This window comes from Penaeus chinensis, chromosome 22 (genome assembly GCF_019202785.1).
Source record: "Penaeus chinensis breed Huanghai No. 1 chromosome 22, ASM1920278v2, whole genome shotgun sequence".
NCBI classification, from domain to species: Eukaryota; Metazoa; Arthropoda; class Malacostraca; order Decapoda; family Penaeidae; genus Penaeus; species Penaeus chinensis.
This window is the reverse complement of record NC_061840.1, coordinates 7,134,423-7,150,947: the sequence shown is the minus strand read 5'-3', so window position 1 is coordinate 7,150,947 and position 16,525 is coordinate 7,134,423. Positions and strand designations below refer to the sequence as shown.

The 16,525-nt window shown below is 36.8% G+C and overlaps 1 protein-coding gene across 5 annotated transcripts in view; it reads left to right on the top strand.

The window, feature by feature from the left end:
* LOC125036831 (chondroitin sulfate N-acetylgalactosaminyltransferase 1-like) overlaps positions 1-16,207 on the top strand; it is a 41,875-nt gene extending 25,668 nt beyond the window's left edge. For 3 of the 5 annotated variants that reach the window (XM_047629698.1, XM_047629700.1, XM_047629699.1), the window contains 5 exons: positions 3,041-3,406; positions 4,232-4,483; positions 7,659-7,846; positions 11,781-11,846; positions 12,213-16,207. In XM_047629698.1, coding sequence (XP_047485654.1) covers positions 3,041-3,406; positions 4,232-4,483; positions 7,659-7,846; positions 11,781-11,846; positions 12,213-12,333 — 993 coding nt within the window. In that variant the 3' untranslated portion in view covers positions 12,334-16,207. Of the gene's footprint in view, positions 1-3,040; positions 3,407-4,231; positions 4,484-7,658; positions 7,847-10,120; positions 10,225-11,780; positions 11,847-12,212 lie in introns of all 5 variants that reach the window. The other 2 variants (XR_007115919.1, XM_047629701.1) reach the window with 2 other exon arrangements.
* The last annotated feature ends 318 nt before the right edge of the window (positions 16,208-16,525 follow it).

The window sequence follows — 16,525 nt, the reverse complement described above, 5'->3', positions numbered from 1 at the left end:
GCCCTCACTATAGCAAGACAGAAGAGAGTCCAGTGGAGAAATAGAGGATCTGCTACAAATGCTACTCCGACAAATGTAGCAGATGATGTTCATGATGCAGCAACAAATGGCTCAGCAATCTCAACTCGACAGCCTGACGTGTAATGTGTCCACGTTGATCCACACTGTAGTCGCCGTTTGCAATACTCGGCCAGAATCTACACCCCTCTTCGCCGTCTACTTATTCTCATTAGACTTGTTCACAATTCATGTTTAGATTTAATTTGTAAATGAATGCTACATAATAAAAAACATTAACTTGAAAATATCTAAAGGCATCAGCTCTGAATAGAATGTTGAGAAATATTAAACATGGATCAAATAGAATGACAAGTAAATACAACAGTAAACCCTCGCATTAAAGTCTCGCATCCGGCGACCTTCACCAAATGCCACCATGCTTTGGCTACCAAAAATGTTGAATGGCTGGGGACATGTGTCCTCTGCGTTGTCTATTTCGATGTTGTCTTTGCCCACATCTGCCACACTGTAAAAGCAGTTGTTATTGTTTTGTAATAATGCTAAATTTCCCAGTTTGATTAAAAAAATGATGACATTTTAAGTCCTACAAACTCTGAGATGGGGAAATATAGCAACAGAGCTCAAATATCATAATGACATCATAAAGCCTTACCTGTACTGAACCTGTAAGTTCCCTCCACTTTATGCCTACCCGCTAAACTGCTTTTACACATACATATCCTCAGATTATGGCCCACTATCTTATGCTACATTACCCCAGTTTGGGAACCACTGATATAAATCAATCAGGCAACAAAATAGGGTGCTGGGCCCAGAGTGGAGACCAGGGATGGTGACCTGCTGTAGATTCCTGTAGACATTTTACTTATCATCAGATTATAACCAAAACTGCCGGGCAGACAGCCATATTGTGACTGTGGCTATGCTATGCTATGGAATCATAGCATAGTACCTCCACTTGTTCTTGGCCACATACTTTAGGTAAGAGACGAGAGAGACAGGCATTAGCCGAGCCGAAGGAAGTGAAATATGGAGACTGGAAGTAAAATGTCAGTTGCAAGACCCTAGGATTTATTGCTAGAGCAACCAGAAACAGGGCACAGTGGAAGACATTGTCCACAGATGATTGCTCCATATATCTGAGGAATGGATCCACACCTGGATGAACCATGTAGGGATATACCTTCTCAACAGGGTTAACGAGGAAGTCGACTGGAAAAGCATAAGATCTCTGGAATCCGAAAAAAAAAACTTTCAAGGTCCATGATCCCTACCCGGTGGGATGAGACTATTGCAATCGATGATCATGGAACCTCCAGAACCTCTGCTAAATGATAATGCCTCTGCATGGCACTATGGTGGCCACTGTCACATTTAGGGGGGTACCTAATGACCAGTATAGAAGACCTAAGATCTCATAAAGTGATGAGTAGGAGCCCCTTGTGGCAGATAAGGATAACAATAGACTAGGTCCTAGAAGGACCTGAACAGCAAAATCACCCATAAAATGACAGTTGGCATCATTTCTCTCTGTAGTGACAACTAGTTACCATTGTTGTTGGAGGAGGCAAAGAGGCCCACCTGCAGAAAGTCGAACCACTATGGTAGGCTCTCAAACAGGGCTGGACCCCAAAACTAATCCATATATATGAGGGAACCTACTGGCCAGCTAATAAGCAGCCATGACCAAGAACCACAGGGATGATAGAGCAGCTGTCATGCCTTGAAACTAAAGAGAAAAGTTCAGATTCTCTAAGGGTCTCCTAAGGCCACCAGAGAGTGAATAATACCGTGTCCTTCTCAAATTCATGGAACTCTACACCCAGAGCATGTTCCCAGTCAAAATCTAAACCGAGTGCTGAAAAACTGCCCTTTACAGTACCTCAGCCAGTAGTAGCTTATCCCTTATGACACTAGTTATTAAAAAAACGCAAACGCATACATATGTGCCCATAAGGTTAGCGCCCTATACCGAAATGCACGCACGCACGTGTGTGTGTGTGTGTGTGTATGTGTGTGTGTGTGTGTGTGTGTGTGTGTGTGTGTGTGTGTGTGTGTGTGTGTGTGTGTGTGTGTGTGTGTGTGTTACTAAAATATGTAATTTTTCTCGCTGCTAGAGAAGAGAATTTAAGAAAACTTGCATTTGCGAGAACATTTACATAGTTACCTATCTGTTCCGTGCGCGACACTACTGTCTCCAGTTTGGCCGGCGGTGCTCCTCGCCACTTGTCGCATAACGCTACATTGCCATGTATCGCATGCAGTGTGGCGGTGGCCACACTGCACACTTTTTAGTGGTGGAGAGTAAGAACTAATCGGATGTCAGTGATCCCATGTAAGATTTGAGTAGTGACAAACTTAGCTGTACACCGCTCCCAGAAATAATGCTCATGGAGCAACCCAACTTCCCACTTCTTTCTTCCCATTCCACCTAATGCTTGCCACTCAGCCCTAGAGCCTGAGGAATTCTGAGCTCGCCCTTGCATGTAGGGGCAATATGGGTAACGGCAAGCAAAGGGGTGAGGTACTGTGGGATCCATTTTTCTTGTTCTTTGGCTCTGTCTTCTTGCTCTTACCTTGGTCCTGTGCATCTTACTATAGGAGATGGCCATGTGATGAAAACATGTTACTGCCTGGAATGGATTTATCATACACTTATCTGTTACCACTATACCATACATATGGACTTGCCATAGATATATAGATATGGTGTAGATATGTGTAGGCTTCATATGGGTGTTTCTGACTATCTTGCGGGGGGAAGAGCAGTTAAAAATTCCTTCTCTCCTTAGTTACAATACTTTATATACCCAGATGTTCCAATAACTGATAGACATGTATGCATATTCTGAAATATTTTTTTCTTTTAATGAGTAAAGTGGCTGCCCCAAACAGTTATAATTTTTTGTTTTTAAAGAAATTTGAGACTCACTTTAATTCATGTTTCATTTTAGAGATATTAACACTTATTTTGCCACTGATTGTAATGTATTTTCTTTTCTTTTTTATTTTCTTCCAGCAAGTGAACATTATTGTGCCCTTAAAGGGACATGTATCCAAGTATACTACATTCTTGGACCATTTAGTGAGGAATGTTGTGCCACATGACCCCAACCTCTCCCTGACTGTGGTCTACTTTAGTGATTCATATATTTCTGAAGTACGGAACCTCACCACAAAGAGACTTGAGGGCTTACCAGATTTCAAGTGGTCTTTCATTCCTGTGGATGAGAAGGAATTTTCACGGGGTCATGGCTTGCATATTGGAGCCCAAAACACAGAAATGAAGGACAAAGGAGAGCTTCTGTTTTTCTGTGATGTTGATGTTCTCATGCACCATGATTTCTTCACCCGTTGCAGAAGCAATACAAAGAAAGGATATCAGGTGAGATTGCATGGAAGCTATAGCAGGCATGACCTGATTGGGATATTGTTAATTTGCTCTGGAAATAGAAAATACTCTGTAGAACTGTCTCATTGGCTGCAAGGATTTTATTTGAAAATGTTTTGAACACTACAATATTCATACAATATTCATGTAGTGCCCCCCCCCCCTTTTCATTTTACATAAGTTACAGTATTCTGCTATTAAGGTGGGTGTCAGTATAATCTTCAAAAGGTTAAGTATACATTACAAAAAATTACTTTAGTGAAGATTGATATAACCTATGGACAGACTTGGAGTTGAGAGGGATGTCTATGCTAAAAGAGATAAACATAAAAAATGGTGTATTAGTTAATCATGTCAGTATCACCTTGGGACACCTATCAGTGCCATATGTCAAGTTCACAACTGCATTAGATTGAGTTGGGAAATACATTTGTGCACCTTTTCTGGTGTTTCCCTCTTTGCTAGATTTGAGGGGTGACATCTTGTTTTAGTCCAACCACTGCTTATACCAGCATCTCATCATGTATTTTTTTTACTATATATCAAATTCACAGCCATCATAGATGAACTCTGGTATTTGATATGATGACTGTATGGACATTTTCACTGATGAATTCACCATGAACTATTAACAAATATAGAAAATAATGATATACAGTTTCATAAATTATTCAGCCTTTGTCATGTTTCTTACATGTTAAAGTTTACAATCCACAGTTTCCCAATGTAAAGACCACTAATAAACTTAATGCTTAAAGTTAGCATGATTATCTTGTTATCAAAACCTTGCTTAAATATTTTTAAATTTCATTTCCACAGGTTTACTATCCTGTTGTGTTCTCACTCTACAACCCTAAGTTAGTATATCCACTCTTTGACAAGAGTATACCTCCCATAAGTGAACAGCTGGTTGTAGAAGTACAATCAGGGTTCTGGCGTACATTTGGGTTTGGGATGGCCTGTATGTATCGCTCAGATTATGAAATATCTGGAGGTTTCCCAGATATACGCAGTTGGGGAGGAGAAGATGTGGCCCTTTATGAAAAGTTCCTCAAAATGAAAGATATCAAGGTTAGTACATTTTTATATGACTTCTTGCAATAACGTTATTTGTGATGTACATGGCAGTGGTATTCTTGGCTAGTGGATGGTAACTAAAGCCATTCCTTGCACAAAAGAAGTAATTTAAAAACCCAATAAATAATCAGTTGTAATTTGATTGAAGTGAAAAAGCCTGTCTCAACATCATAAATTGTTACTAATATTTAAATTGTAATTATTATTGTTATTATTATTATTATTACTATTACTATTACTATTACTATTGCTATTACTATTCCTATTAATATTACTGTTACTGTTATTATTATTATTATTACTATTATTACTATTGCTATTATTATTAATGCAATGATTATGAATTAATTTTACATATGATTTAATTTGTATTGAATATCCTTCCATAGATCTGTGTGTGTATATCTGTGTGTGTGTGTGTGTGTGTGTGTGTGTGTGTGTGTGTGTGTGTGTGTGTGTGTGTGTGTGTGTGTGTGTCTGTATCATTATATGACACATCAATGTTTATGATTAGACCTGCAGCATTTTATTTTTTTACTTCTGAATATAGATGAATCATCTATTAGGAAATTTGAATATATATATATATATATTATATATATATATATATATATATATTATATATATATATATATTATATATATATATATATATTATATATATATATTCATTCTTATATAGTATTATATTCATGATTGTTCAGAAACAGTTGTGATCAGTTAATAAACTGATATGGTAGCTCACAATATCTGTTTTATATATCATTATGATTCCAAAATAATGTGATACAATATATGCAGTAATGTGAATTTTATTTAAAAGAATACTTAATGTTATAACACTCGTGGTCGAAACTCTGATGAACGAACACCTTGTTAAAACACAGCAACAATAAACAAAAAGTCTTGTGCCACAAGAGCTACCCTGGAGCCCGGGGCCTCTCGTCTTGCTAGACATTATTGTTTCTGTGTTAGATAAAGTAACTGAAATAAAGTTAAAAACCTGTAATTACAGATCTTGCTCACTTTATAGTGCTTTGCCAGCACCTTCAGTGCTTTTGCTTTTGCAGGTGACACGAGGCTACAGTAGGAGTAGTCAGCACCCTACCTCAGACCTGCAGCTCTCTTCTACACTAGGGTTGCCCTTGTGGCTTTGACCCCTGGGTAGGGAGGCCCTGTAGTCTGGGGACTTCTTTTGGGCGCACTTTTTCTTTTGTCCTGAATGCTTTTCATCTTAATGTGACCTTCCTGATCCTACAGGAGTTCCTCATGAACTCCCGTATTCGCTTGGGGGGTGGGCATTGAATTACCGTCCTTCACCTAGGCAAGTTCGGCGGTAAGGAAGTGTCCTCCACATAACTTGATCCCTCTGTGGTACTGGAGAACGCAACCAGGCTTCCACTGGGGGGGTAGAGGATGGACTTGGTCTCTTAGCTATTGCTGTTAAAGAGTTTTTTGTCCCTACAGGACTATGTTTTTGAGACAAGGGGCCGGACCTGGTCCAATACCCAGGATGAGTGATACCCCGGCTACTCCTTCTCCTCCTCAAGGAGGAGGGGCAACTAATGAACCCTCTATGACTAATCTGACTGTAAACAATGGAATCCCTACTAATGACAAAACGAGATGACCACTTTTCTAAATCCCAACCTAGAATGCAAGGTTCGCGAATGTAAACTGTGTGAATGAAAATAAGTAGCTTTTGAACGTGAACCCCTTTATCATCAAAAAGCTCCTTGATGGTCAAGTGGACAGCGATTTTGTTTTTGTCAAAAAATTGTACAATGTAACTCCCAGATAAAGGATATACTTAAGCTGACATAAATTCATGATCTCCGAGTTAGAGTAACTATTCCTATTGACCGAAATACCTGTAAGGGAGTAATCTTTGGGATTTGAGGACGATGGAAGAAAGCGAAATTCTTGAGAGCATGAAGAACCAAGACGTAGTAGACGTTCATTGTTATGGGGTTCCCTGCGGGTGGATGGTAGAGGTGAGCAAGTAGTTAAGTTGATTAATGAGTCTGATTTAGTCCTTCTGAACGATGGTAATCCGACGCGGTTTGACGATAATACCAGTAATTTGAGCTTTATTGACTTATCACTGGTCTCTTCATCAATAGCAGCCAAATGCCTGTGGCACACCATTGACGACTCGTTGATTGAATATTCATGCGACACAGTGAGAACGCCTTCATCACCTAAATTTAACATAAAAAGAGCAGACTGGGTCGCCTTCACAAGGAGCATCAAGTTCGAACTTGTTGGAGAAACCATTGATGATAAAGTAAACAATATTCAGAATTCGATTTTAGAAGCAGCATTGCTATCCATTCCTAAAACTTTGACAGATAGCGTTAAGCATAGAGTTCCATGGTGGACACCAGATTGGCGCAGGGCGCTGTGCCTACAGGCTTTTCGAAAATAACATCACTAATGAGAACTTTTGCAACTACAAACAAGCAAGAGCTAGGGCTCGTAGAGTAATAAGACAAGCAAAAAGAGACTCCTGGGGAGCTTTGTCTCTAAAATAAACAGCAATACAAAAATATCAGAGATTTGCTCCACTGTCAATAAAATAAATAAGAAAAAAACATCTTTCAAAATAAATAACATCATTCACGAGGGTAATAATTTAGATTCACCTAGAGACATTGCTATTGCACTCGCCAAGCAGTTCTCTCATTCAAGCAGCTCAGCAAATTACCATCCCGCATTCCTGCCCATCAAGGAAGCTGCTGAGCTGCAACCTCTTCACTTTGCCACAGGAGATGACTTTGATTACAATAAAGATCTTACAAAGAGCTTGTCTGAGCCCTAGAAGCCTGTAGAGGAACATCCCCAGGCCTCGATGAGATTCGATATGAGATGACAAATCTTAATCATGATGACATGATTAAGTTGCTAGAAGTGTACAATGAAATTTTGAAAAGCCACACTTTTCCAAACTCATGGCACTTCGCCCACATCATTCCCATATTGTAAGGAGGGGGTAATCCCAGATTTGCCAAGTCGCTTATGCAAGGTCATGGAACGAATTTTTCCTAAATATTGCTTGCCAGATTACTTGTGCATCTAATAAGTCAATGATTTATATGGTGGAAAGTACTGTGCTACTAATTGTGAAAATCCCTGATAAATCCTTATCAACTTATATACAAAATTTACAGGTAATCCGTGCTCCAGATCCAAGTTTATTCCACCTGTATCATCGTAAAGTATGCTCAGACACCAACAGTGTGTCTTACCCAGCTTGCTTGAAATCCAAAGCAGTGACAGAAGGATCCCAACTCCAGCTCGGCCTGTCTTTAATTAAGCTCCATGAAGGAATCGATCTTGAGGGTATTTTGTCTAAAAGGTGAGTTTTTGTAATTTATGAAAAGAAAAATGACTACTATTTGTTATGACCAGCCCAATTTGTTTTTTTTTATTTTTTAGTTTTATATAAGTTTTGTACTAGTTTGTTTTTGCTGAAATTTGCGAGTGAATGCTGTGGTAGAATATGAAATGCTAATTCTTTGTATATAATATGTCTGAACATAGATTTCCTGTTTAGTATAATATAATATATATTACAGTTTACATGGGAAACAGATAATCAAAATTATCTTTTTCTAACTCCAATAATGCTATTGTTTGGCACCAAAGCCTCAATATAATGAACAGTAATATATGTCATTTTTCAACCTTTATGTAGATTTTAAGTATATTATGCTACAAAGATTCTTAGTAAATGAGTAGAAATTTGTTGGTAACTCATAAGTTTTTTCATACTACCAACAAATGCACACATGCTAGTTTGGGAGAAACATTAAAATCATGAGAAATTAACAAATATCAGTCACCAAAACCTTCCAAAAATTCAAGATAAAACTACAAAGTAAGAACAGTAAGCATTTTTTTGCTTTATTTCTGTAGTGAGTGGAACATGGCAGAACACTTCATTATTTACTGATAACTTTTAATGTTAGGTGGGATATATCATTATTTCGTCTTCTCAGTTATCACTTGTTATATATTTTATTTTTAAAATATATAGGTGTCTTTCATCATAAAAATAACATTAAAACACTTTAAATAAGGACATTCCTGTTCTTTACATAGTGCTAATCCTGATGTAAGACACAAGGTAGAAGTTACTCATTAATATGTTCATATATAAAGCTATTATTGTTTCCAATAATAGCCTTATACTGAAAATATCAGATGTTATTTGCCACATTCATTGCTATTTTGTATAGATTTTCTACTTTGTGGTTAACAAAATTGAGCTTTGAAAAAAAAAGATTAAAGCACCTGACAAAAATGGTAAGTATTCTAGGATAGACCCACTTAGATGAGCTCATATTCATTCATAAGTAGACACTCATGAGGTAGTCCAACTGTGCTCCAGCATTGCATATATTACTACACATAGCCAACAGATTGCACCATATTCTTAATATCCAAAGTAAAAGAAAGATGAGGGAGGAGAAGGAAGGTGGAATAGGGAAGAGGAAGGGAGACAACAAGATGAGAAGCTGGTGGGGATGATTACAGAAGAGTTTGGCATTTCATTGCCAATTATTATTACTTCTGATATTGATATTATCTTTATTATAAATATTAGCATTTTTGTTTTATCACTATTATTATTATTATTATTATTATTATTATTATTATTATTATTATTATTGATATGATTTTGAATCATTATCAGCACCACTATTATTTTTTTTATTTTTTTTTTTTTTTTTTGTTATTATCATTATTATCATTGTCATTATCATTATTATTATTATTATTACTAATGTTATTATTATTACTAATGTTATTATTATTATTATTATTATTATTATTGTTATAAGGCTTGGTTCACTTGAGCAACTTTTTTGTGGTACTGTAGCCACAAAAGAGTCATGAATTGTGGTGCGCGGAACCTTTTTATCGACCACACAATTGTGGTTGGCCACAGTTATTTCAAATGGAAGCATACACAAGAGGGGTTGATGTTGCCCTCTGCTTTCGTGTTCTCTTGGTCTGTCTAACACAGCATCAATTACTCTTTGTCGTGTGCACAGAGAGGGAAGAAATGGCTAATAAAGAGTTGTTTAACTGTGAAACATTGACTGTAGAAGTGAAGAAGAGACCATCTCTGTATGATTTAAATCTGAAGGAATACAGTGATATCCTAAAGTAATCCAAAAGTTATCAGGATGCTCTTTTAGTTCTGTAAGTAATTTGTGGAATGCAGTAGTCTGTTACTATGATGTGCACCCTACATCTTTTCTGCACTTGTTGCTTTTCATCTTCACAAAGAGAGTGCAGACAGATGTTACTTCCATGAGATCTATCATGATACTGACCTCATTTTAGGCTGCAACTGGGTGGCTCGTGTGCACGGTGCATGTACTCACCATTTTTCAGGGTGAATGTTTTTTGTGGCAGCCACTGACCACAAAAAGTTGCTAGTGTGAATCCAGCCTAATAATAATTATAATGATAATTATAATGATGATGATAATAGTAATAATATTAATAATAATGATAATGATAATAATAATATTAGTAATAATAATAATGAAATTGAAAGTGATAATTAAGTTCCCTCGGCAAAATCTGCTACATATTCTCTTTCTTTTCTTTCTCTCAGACAATCTTGCTATAAGTAGAAGTTGTCTGTCTGATCTGTGTGGCTGTTTTCTCTTAAGCTGAACCTTAAGGAAAAATGACCAGATGCGCAGTAGGACCTCGGTGGTAAGAGCTGTTGTGATTATTCCCCCTCCTGAAGAATACTGTGCTATCTATGGGCAATGTACTGAAGCACATGCCAGGCTGTGAACAAAGTTAAACTATTGCTCATAAGTGCACATCTTTCCAATTTTCTTTTACAGCATTTAGGTTTTCTGTACAGTCTATTTTCATAATATCATTCCATACTCACAGTTGCTTGTTAGTTTTTGGAAGTGATGATATAATTATATCTAATTATTGATTATTAAAAACTGGGAAACTGCATCAATTAAAACAAAAATGCTACAAGTTGTATATTTTCCAGCTTGTAATTTTAAGTCTCCTCTCAAAAAAAATATATTTATGGAGTACCTAAAAAGTATAAAAAATCCTCTAAAGAATTACCAGCTTTTGTATTGCAGTAGAGGTCTCATAAAAACTTGCTTTATGCCTTACCACAGGAACACACATCACCTGTCTTGTCCTGTGAATGACCTATGCTGTACTTTCTACACAACTGTGAAAGACAGATTGAATAATATTTATAGCTTCACTTTTCTCTATCCTTCTGAATGATATATCTGCTGAATGCAGATTGGAAGTGCATCGTGAAATAAGCTCAAAGTATAGTGAATGGCTCTTTTATTCTCTTCATTATGTAATTTTTCACATGAAAGAGAGAGAGTATGTGTGGGTGTATGCATGCTTGTTCATTTGTGTGTGTGTGTGTGTGTGTGTGTGTGTGTGTGTGTGTGTGTGTGTGTGTGTGTGTGTGTGTGTGTGTGTGTGTGTGTGTGTGTGTTTTGGAGGATGAGGATGCATGTGTTCGTGCGTGCGTGTGTGTGTGTGTGTGTGTGTGTGTGTGTGTGTGTGTGTGTGTGTGTGTGTGTGTGTGTGTGTGTGTGTGTGTGTGTGTGTGTGTGTGTGTGTGTGTGTTGGTGGATGCATGTGTTGGTGGATGCATGTGTTGGTGGATGCATGTGTACGTGTGTGTGTGTGTGTGTGTGTGTGTGTGTGTGTGTGTGTGTGTGTGTGTGTGTGTGTGTGTGTGTGTGTGTGTGTGTGTGTGTGTTGTAGGATGCATGTGTATGTGTGTGTGTGTATGTGTGTGTGTGTGTGTGTGTGTGTGTGTGTGTGTGTGTGTGTGTGTGTGTGTGTGTGTGTGTGTTGGTGGATGCATGTGTACGTGTGTGTGTGTGTGTGTGTGTGTGTGTGTGTGTGTGTGTGTGTGTGTGTGTGTGTGTGTGTGTGTGTGTGTGTGTGTGTGTGTGTGTGTGTGTGTGTGTGTGTGTGTGTGTGTGTGTGTGTGTGTGTGTGTGTGTGTGTGTGTGTGTGTGTGTGTGTGTGTGTGTGTGTGTGTGTGTGTGCATGTGTGTGTGTGTGTGTGTGTGTGTATGTGTGTGTGTGTGTGTGCATGTGTGTACATGTGCATGAGTGCTTGTTTACTCATGCACATGTGTTTTGATGTGTTAGTATATGTAAATAAGTTTCCATGTGTGTGTCTGGGTGTGTATGTGTTTGGCTAGAACCAGAGGCTTCATATCACCTCATCTTCTTTGAGGTGTTTCTGCTGCTTTCAGGTCCAAGAGAAGACTGGTGAAACCGACCAGTCAGCAGTTATGTGGCCAGAATGATACAAGCAGGAGGTAGGAAAAGGGTAAAAGAGCCTCTGACTTATCTTGAGAGCTTATTTCAGTAAGATCTCTATTTTTGATATCAAAGCATATTTATTATTTTATAATAGATGCAACATTAGCAGTTTACCATATGTTAAGCATGTTGTGGTAGCTTGTTTTTGTATAAAATACAATATGCAGTTAATGCATTGGCAGTATGAATCTAATTGCTGCTTATAAAGAAGATCAGGGTAAGTTTAATGTAACTGCTGCAATGTGAAAGGGGAAGAGTCTAAAACATAATCATCAGTATTAAGACAGGGTATCAGAGTTTTGTTTAAAATGTTTCTCCTGTTTTGATTAAGAAAGCACACTAACTATTATTCTCCATTACAGGTTCTATTACTTCTGGCTTATTCCCTATCTTGGAGGTCTTCTCATACTGTCCCTTCTCATCAACTTGGTCCAAGCCATTGTTATTCTTAATAGACGATCACAGAATTATAGGAAAATGTAGTTTCATTATAAAATTTAGGGGTAAGCTCAGGGCTTTAAATATCCATTCAACAAGAGAATGGATATTTAAAGCACAAAGCTTACATGTGGTTATATAAATTTATATTGTGTTATATCAAACCTCAAATTTATTTTTTCCTAAATTAATGTTTTAATGTATTCTTTGTCTCAGTTTAGTTCATTCTTTATCTATGTCTACTTGCCTATAGGTGTATCTACACTGGTAGCGAGCAAGCATGATGCAGGCGAATGCAGGAAGTGTTTATAGATAATTTTTTCTGCTCGAATCTTACATTTCAAGCATTTACTCAGTGAGGATACATGAAAGAATCAATAAAGAAAAAGCTCATTCAGTTAACTCATTAAAAAGTTGGTTCATAGAGGATCAACAAAAGAACCAACTCTTACCCTCTCCTGCCTGCCTGTACATGTTTGTGGTAATTGTGGACACAGCCCAGGTCTTAATAAGTAAAAGAAAAAGGTCTGAAAAATCATATGTGATTTTCAAGTTCATATGAGATCTTTGAAAAAAGGAGAGACCTTCCTGTGATGTCATATGTAAATGATAGTGAATGGAAAAAAAATTATAATAAGGATCACTGCATTACTATAACAGAAATGGAAACTATAGGTTTCTTGATATAGTATGTACTTTCACTAGTGAGGGAATCAACTAAGGCATGGTTGCCTAGAAAGTCAGAATTAGTATTCAGTATTATTAAAAGGTAATCATACGGGTTTGTTTGGCATGTGACAAAGACAGGATATACTGCCTGTGTGTGTGTGTGTGTGTGTGTGTGTGTGTGTGTGTGTGTGTGTGTGTGTGTGTGTGTGTGTGTGTGTGTGCGTGTGTGTGTGTGTGTGTGTGTGAGTGATTATGCCAAAAGAAAGGAAAATTGTTTTGACTCAGATGATAAGCATTTCATGATTTCAGTGTTGAAAGGACTGTGATTAAGTAACAGTTTCATTATTCATTTTTATCATTCTTCCTTTCTTCTGCCTGTGTTTCTTTCTTTGCAGTTCATAACGTGAATGAGTGAAAGACTTGTGAACACTTCCTTCCTTTTATGAGTCTTTGTATACCCCTCCCGCCTCAGATATTAGTGTACCCATTGGCACAAAATATCTAAATGATAAAGAGAACGTAATAGCAAATATATATACATCAATCTCTTAGGAAGAGGACTCAGGTGCCTCTGGATATGAATAGAAATTTTGGGTGCCATCCAACCTGATGGTGTATTGACAGAGCAGAAGGGCCTCTGTAATCATATTACGTCTGTCCCAAACATTTGTGGCTTGGTTTTGCACCCACATGCCGCAGCCTCTTGGCCAACTTAACTGCTGCCTCGGCCTGGCTATTTGATTGTGCATAATGGGCAGAGGATGTTATCATCACAATGCCCCACCTGATCAAGAGCTTGCACATCTTGTCACTAGTCAGGTGGCACTCTGACTTTTGTGACAGACGCACCCACATAGTTTGTGTGTGCTTTCTTTTTTTATGCACCCTAACTTTGTGTAAGAAATTATATGATTTTGATTTTGTGCTTATTTACTAAGTAATTGATGTACACTTATTTGCTGTTATGTCCTTATTATTTTAAAAATTTGTGTCAGTTGATATGCCCTCTAGTACACCCCATCATGGTTAGCGTCCCTTGGGTTGCCTCAAATGCCATGCAGTGTTCATTAAATGTCCACATCACTGAAATATAATTGAAAATAGGTTCATTGCACTATGAATGCTGGCTGTGTATTTATCCCTCTAATTTTACTTCTCATATGTAGCTTCATTCATTTGCAGACTTTCAGATAGCTTAAATGATGTTGAAACAAAAAGGTCTTCAATATTCATATGTAGAGAGTCTTATATGTTGTCTTCAAAGTATCCAGGTATCGAAAACAGCAATATTGTGGGGCATATTGTTTCCACCACTGAACTGTTATATTTGTTGCCTTTAATGGATAAAAAGAAGAAGCAGAAAAATGTACATTACATCCTTACTTCCAAACTCTTTGGTCTTGTATCAAATTTTCCTTTCTTCTTTTTTATCATCCCCATGGGTGTCATAGTAAATGACATATCAATCATTTCATCTTGTCATAAGGCAGATCAGATTCACATTAACATTCTTTAAACATTTGTTAGCAAGTTACTTAATCCAGCTCATTAGTTACTAAGTACTTTAAGATCAACTCTATATATAAGACCAAAGATTACATGTAAGGATTTCTGTGCAATATACAAGTTTGTTTATGTATGCCTTTATATATGTTGACACATGCTTACTTGAATATATGGGTGTGGCTGTGTATGTTTGTTGTGAATGAATAATGTTGAACAGTTCATGGCCCCTCTGTAGAAGATGAAAAAAGAATCCAGTGACATACTGAATGAGTCCTTTGGAAAGACTTCTATGGTGCAAAGCAGCAGTTTAGAATAAACTGTTTGTTTAACTACTTAGCATAAAAGGCTTCACCTGTTGAAAGTTTCAGACCTAGAAACAAACAGTCATGTGTTTTTCTTGAAATGAGTAAGGTGGGCATAGGTCACATAGACTCAACTGCAGGTTTTGTAGATTGCCACCTTTTCTGGTCTTGTAGGAATAGTAGGGGTCCTACTCACAGCGCTAAAGAGGCACAAACTCATACAAGCATATGAGTGCATACATGCATGCTTGTTTTTCTTTTGTGTCTGGGTGGCTATGTACATGCATGCATGTGCATGTTTCTCGATACACTATGTCAGCTAAATTAGGGAAAATAATTTAAAATGTAATGACAATATTCATGTGACTCAAGTGAAGTGTAAAGGATGATGCATTATAACTGCTTGTTAAACATTTAAATGCAAGACACAATAATACTATATAGGCTACACCCACTTTAATATCAAATGCTGCCCATACTATCACTTAATTACTGTATTATTGAAAAAAAGTTTCTTTTGGAGAAGAACTGAGATGCTTAATAATAAATGTCTAGACAACTTTTTAGTGTTGAGGTGAAGTTTGGGTCACTTTCATGGTAGTAAACATTTTGTAAAACATTAGTTATGGATATAGGCATAAGTGATATTTCTCTAAAAATCTTCTATAATCAAACTAATGAACTTTAAGAGGAAGTAAATGGGTAAATACATTCCATTTGTTTGTGTATCAACTGAAGTGTCACTTTTCAAATGTCATTTTGATATCTGTATTTTTTCCTGGTGTATTTAATCTCTGTGTAACTGAAATGTCTCATGTTTGTTTCTCTCTGATGCAGACAGTATTTATGATCTAAATGCATATATGTTTATGTAAGAGTACAAGGCTGCATTTTGTGTGTGCATGTATGTGTGAGTTTATGTGCTTATGAGTGTGCATGTGTGCGCATGTGCATGTGTATGGGCATGTGTATGTGCACACTTGTACATACACATATTACATATTTATTTTAATACCTATCTGTGATGCAGGTTAGTAAAAGTGTATTACTTGTGCCAATTCTAGTAATCAGAAATTATGCAAGAAGTAAATTACTTGTATATTTCAGTGTTACAAGTACACTGAGAATTATCACAATTTGAAAACATAATCTATATCATTGTGTATGCTTGCTTGTTCATATATTTGATGATTTTATATTTTATGTGCCTCTAGTGATAAAAACATGATTTTTTTACAGAATTATTAATGCAACTCCATTATATTAAAAGCAAGCATTCTCAATAATAATTTTGTTCTGATTACTTTCTTTATTTTGAAACATCAATAACTACCATCACCAATATTCAGCTCAGGATGATTCAATACAATTTGGAGTATCAAGCTTTCATTTTGTCTTTTGTTGTATGTGCAAACAATATTGAAATAAACCATGTGGTACAATTCCTTTTCCTTAACCTATAAATATAGTTCTAGCATACATATCCTTGTTAATCGATTTATTTTTCATACACTCAGACAAAAAAAAACGAGAAACTCAATTTCCAATGGACAAAAAATTACCAAAGTCTATCACTGGCAAGCACATATAAGTTTTTGAAAAACAAAGGAAGCTTATTTTTTACCTTTTTTTTATTTTTACAATGTATATCCAGAGCCAGCAAGGGACCCAAGGTTCAAGTACAGTTTTTATGTTGAAAATACAATGTGATGCCTGGAATTGCAATGCTCAGAAACTTAACCACCAATCAGTTTTTCCCG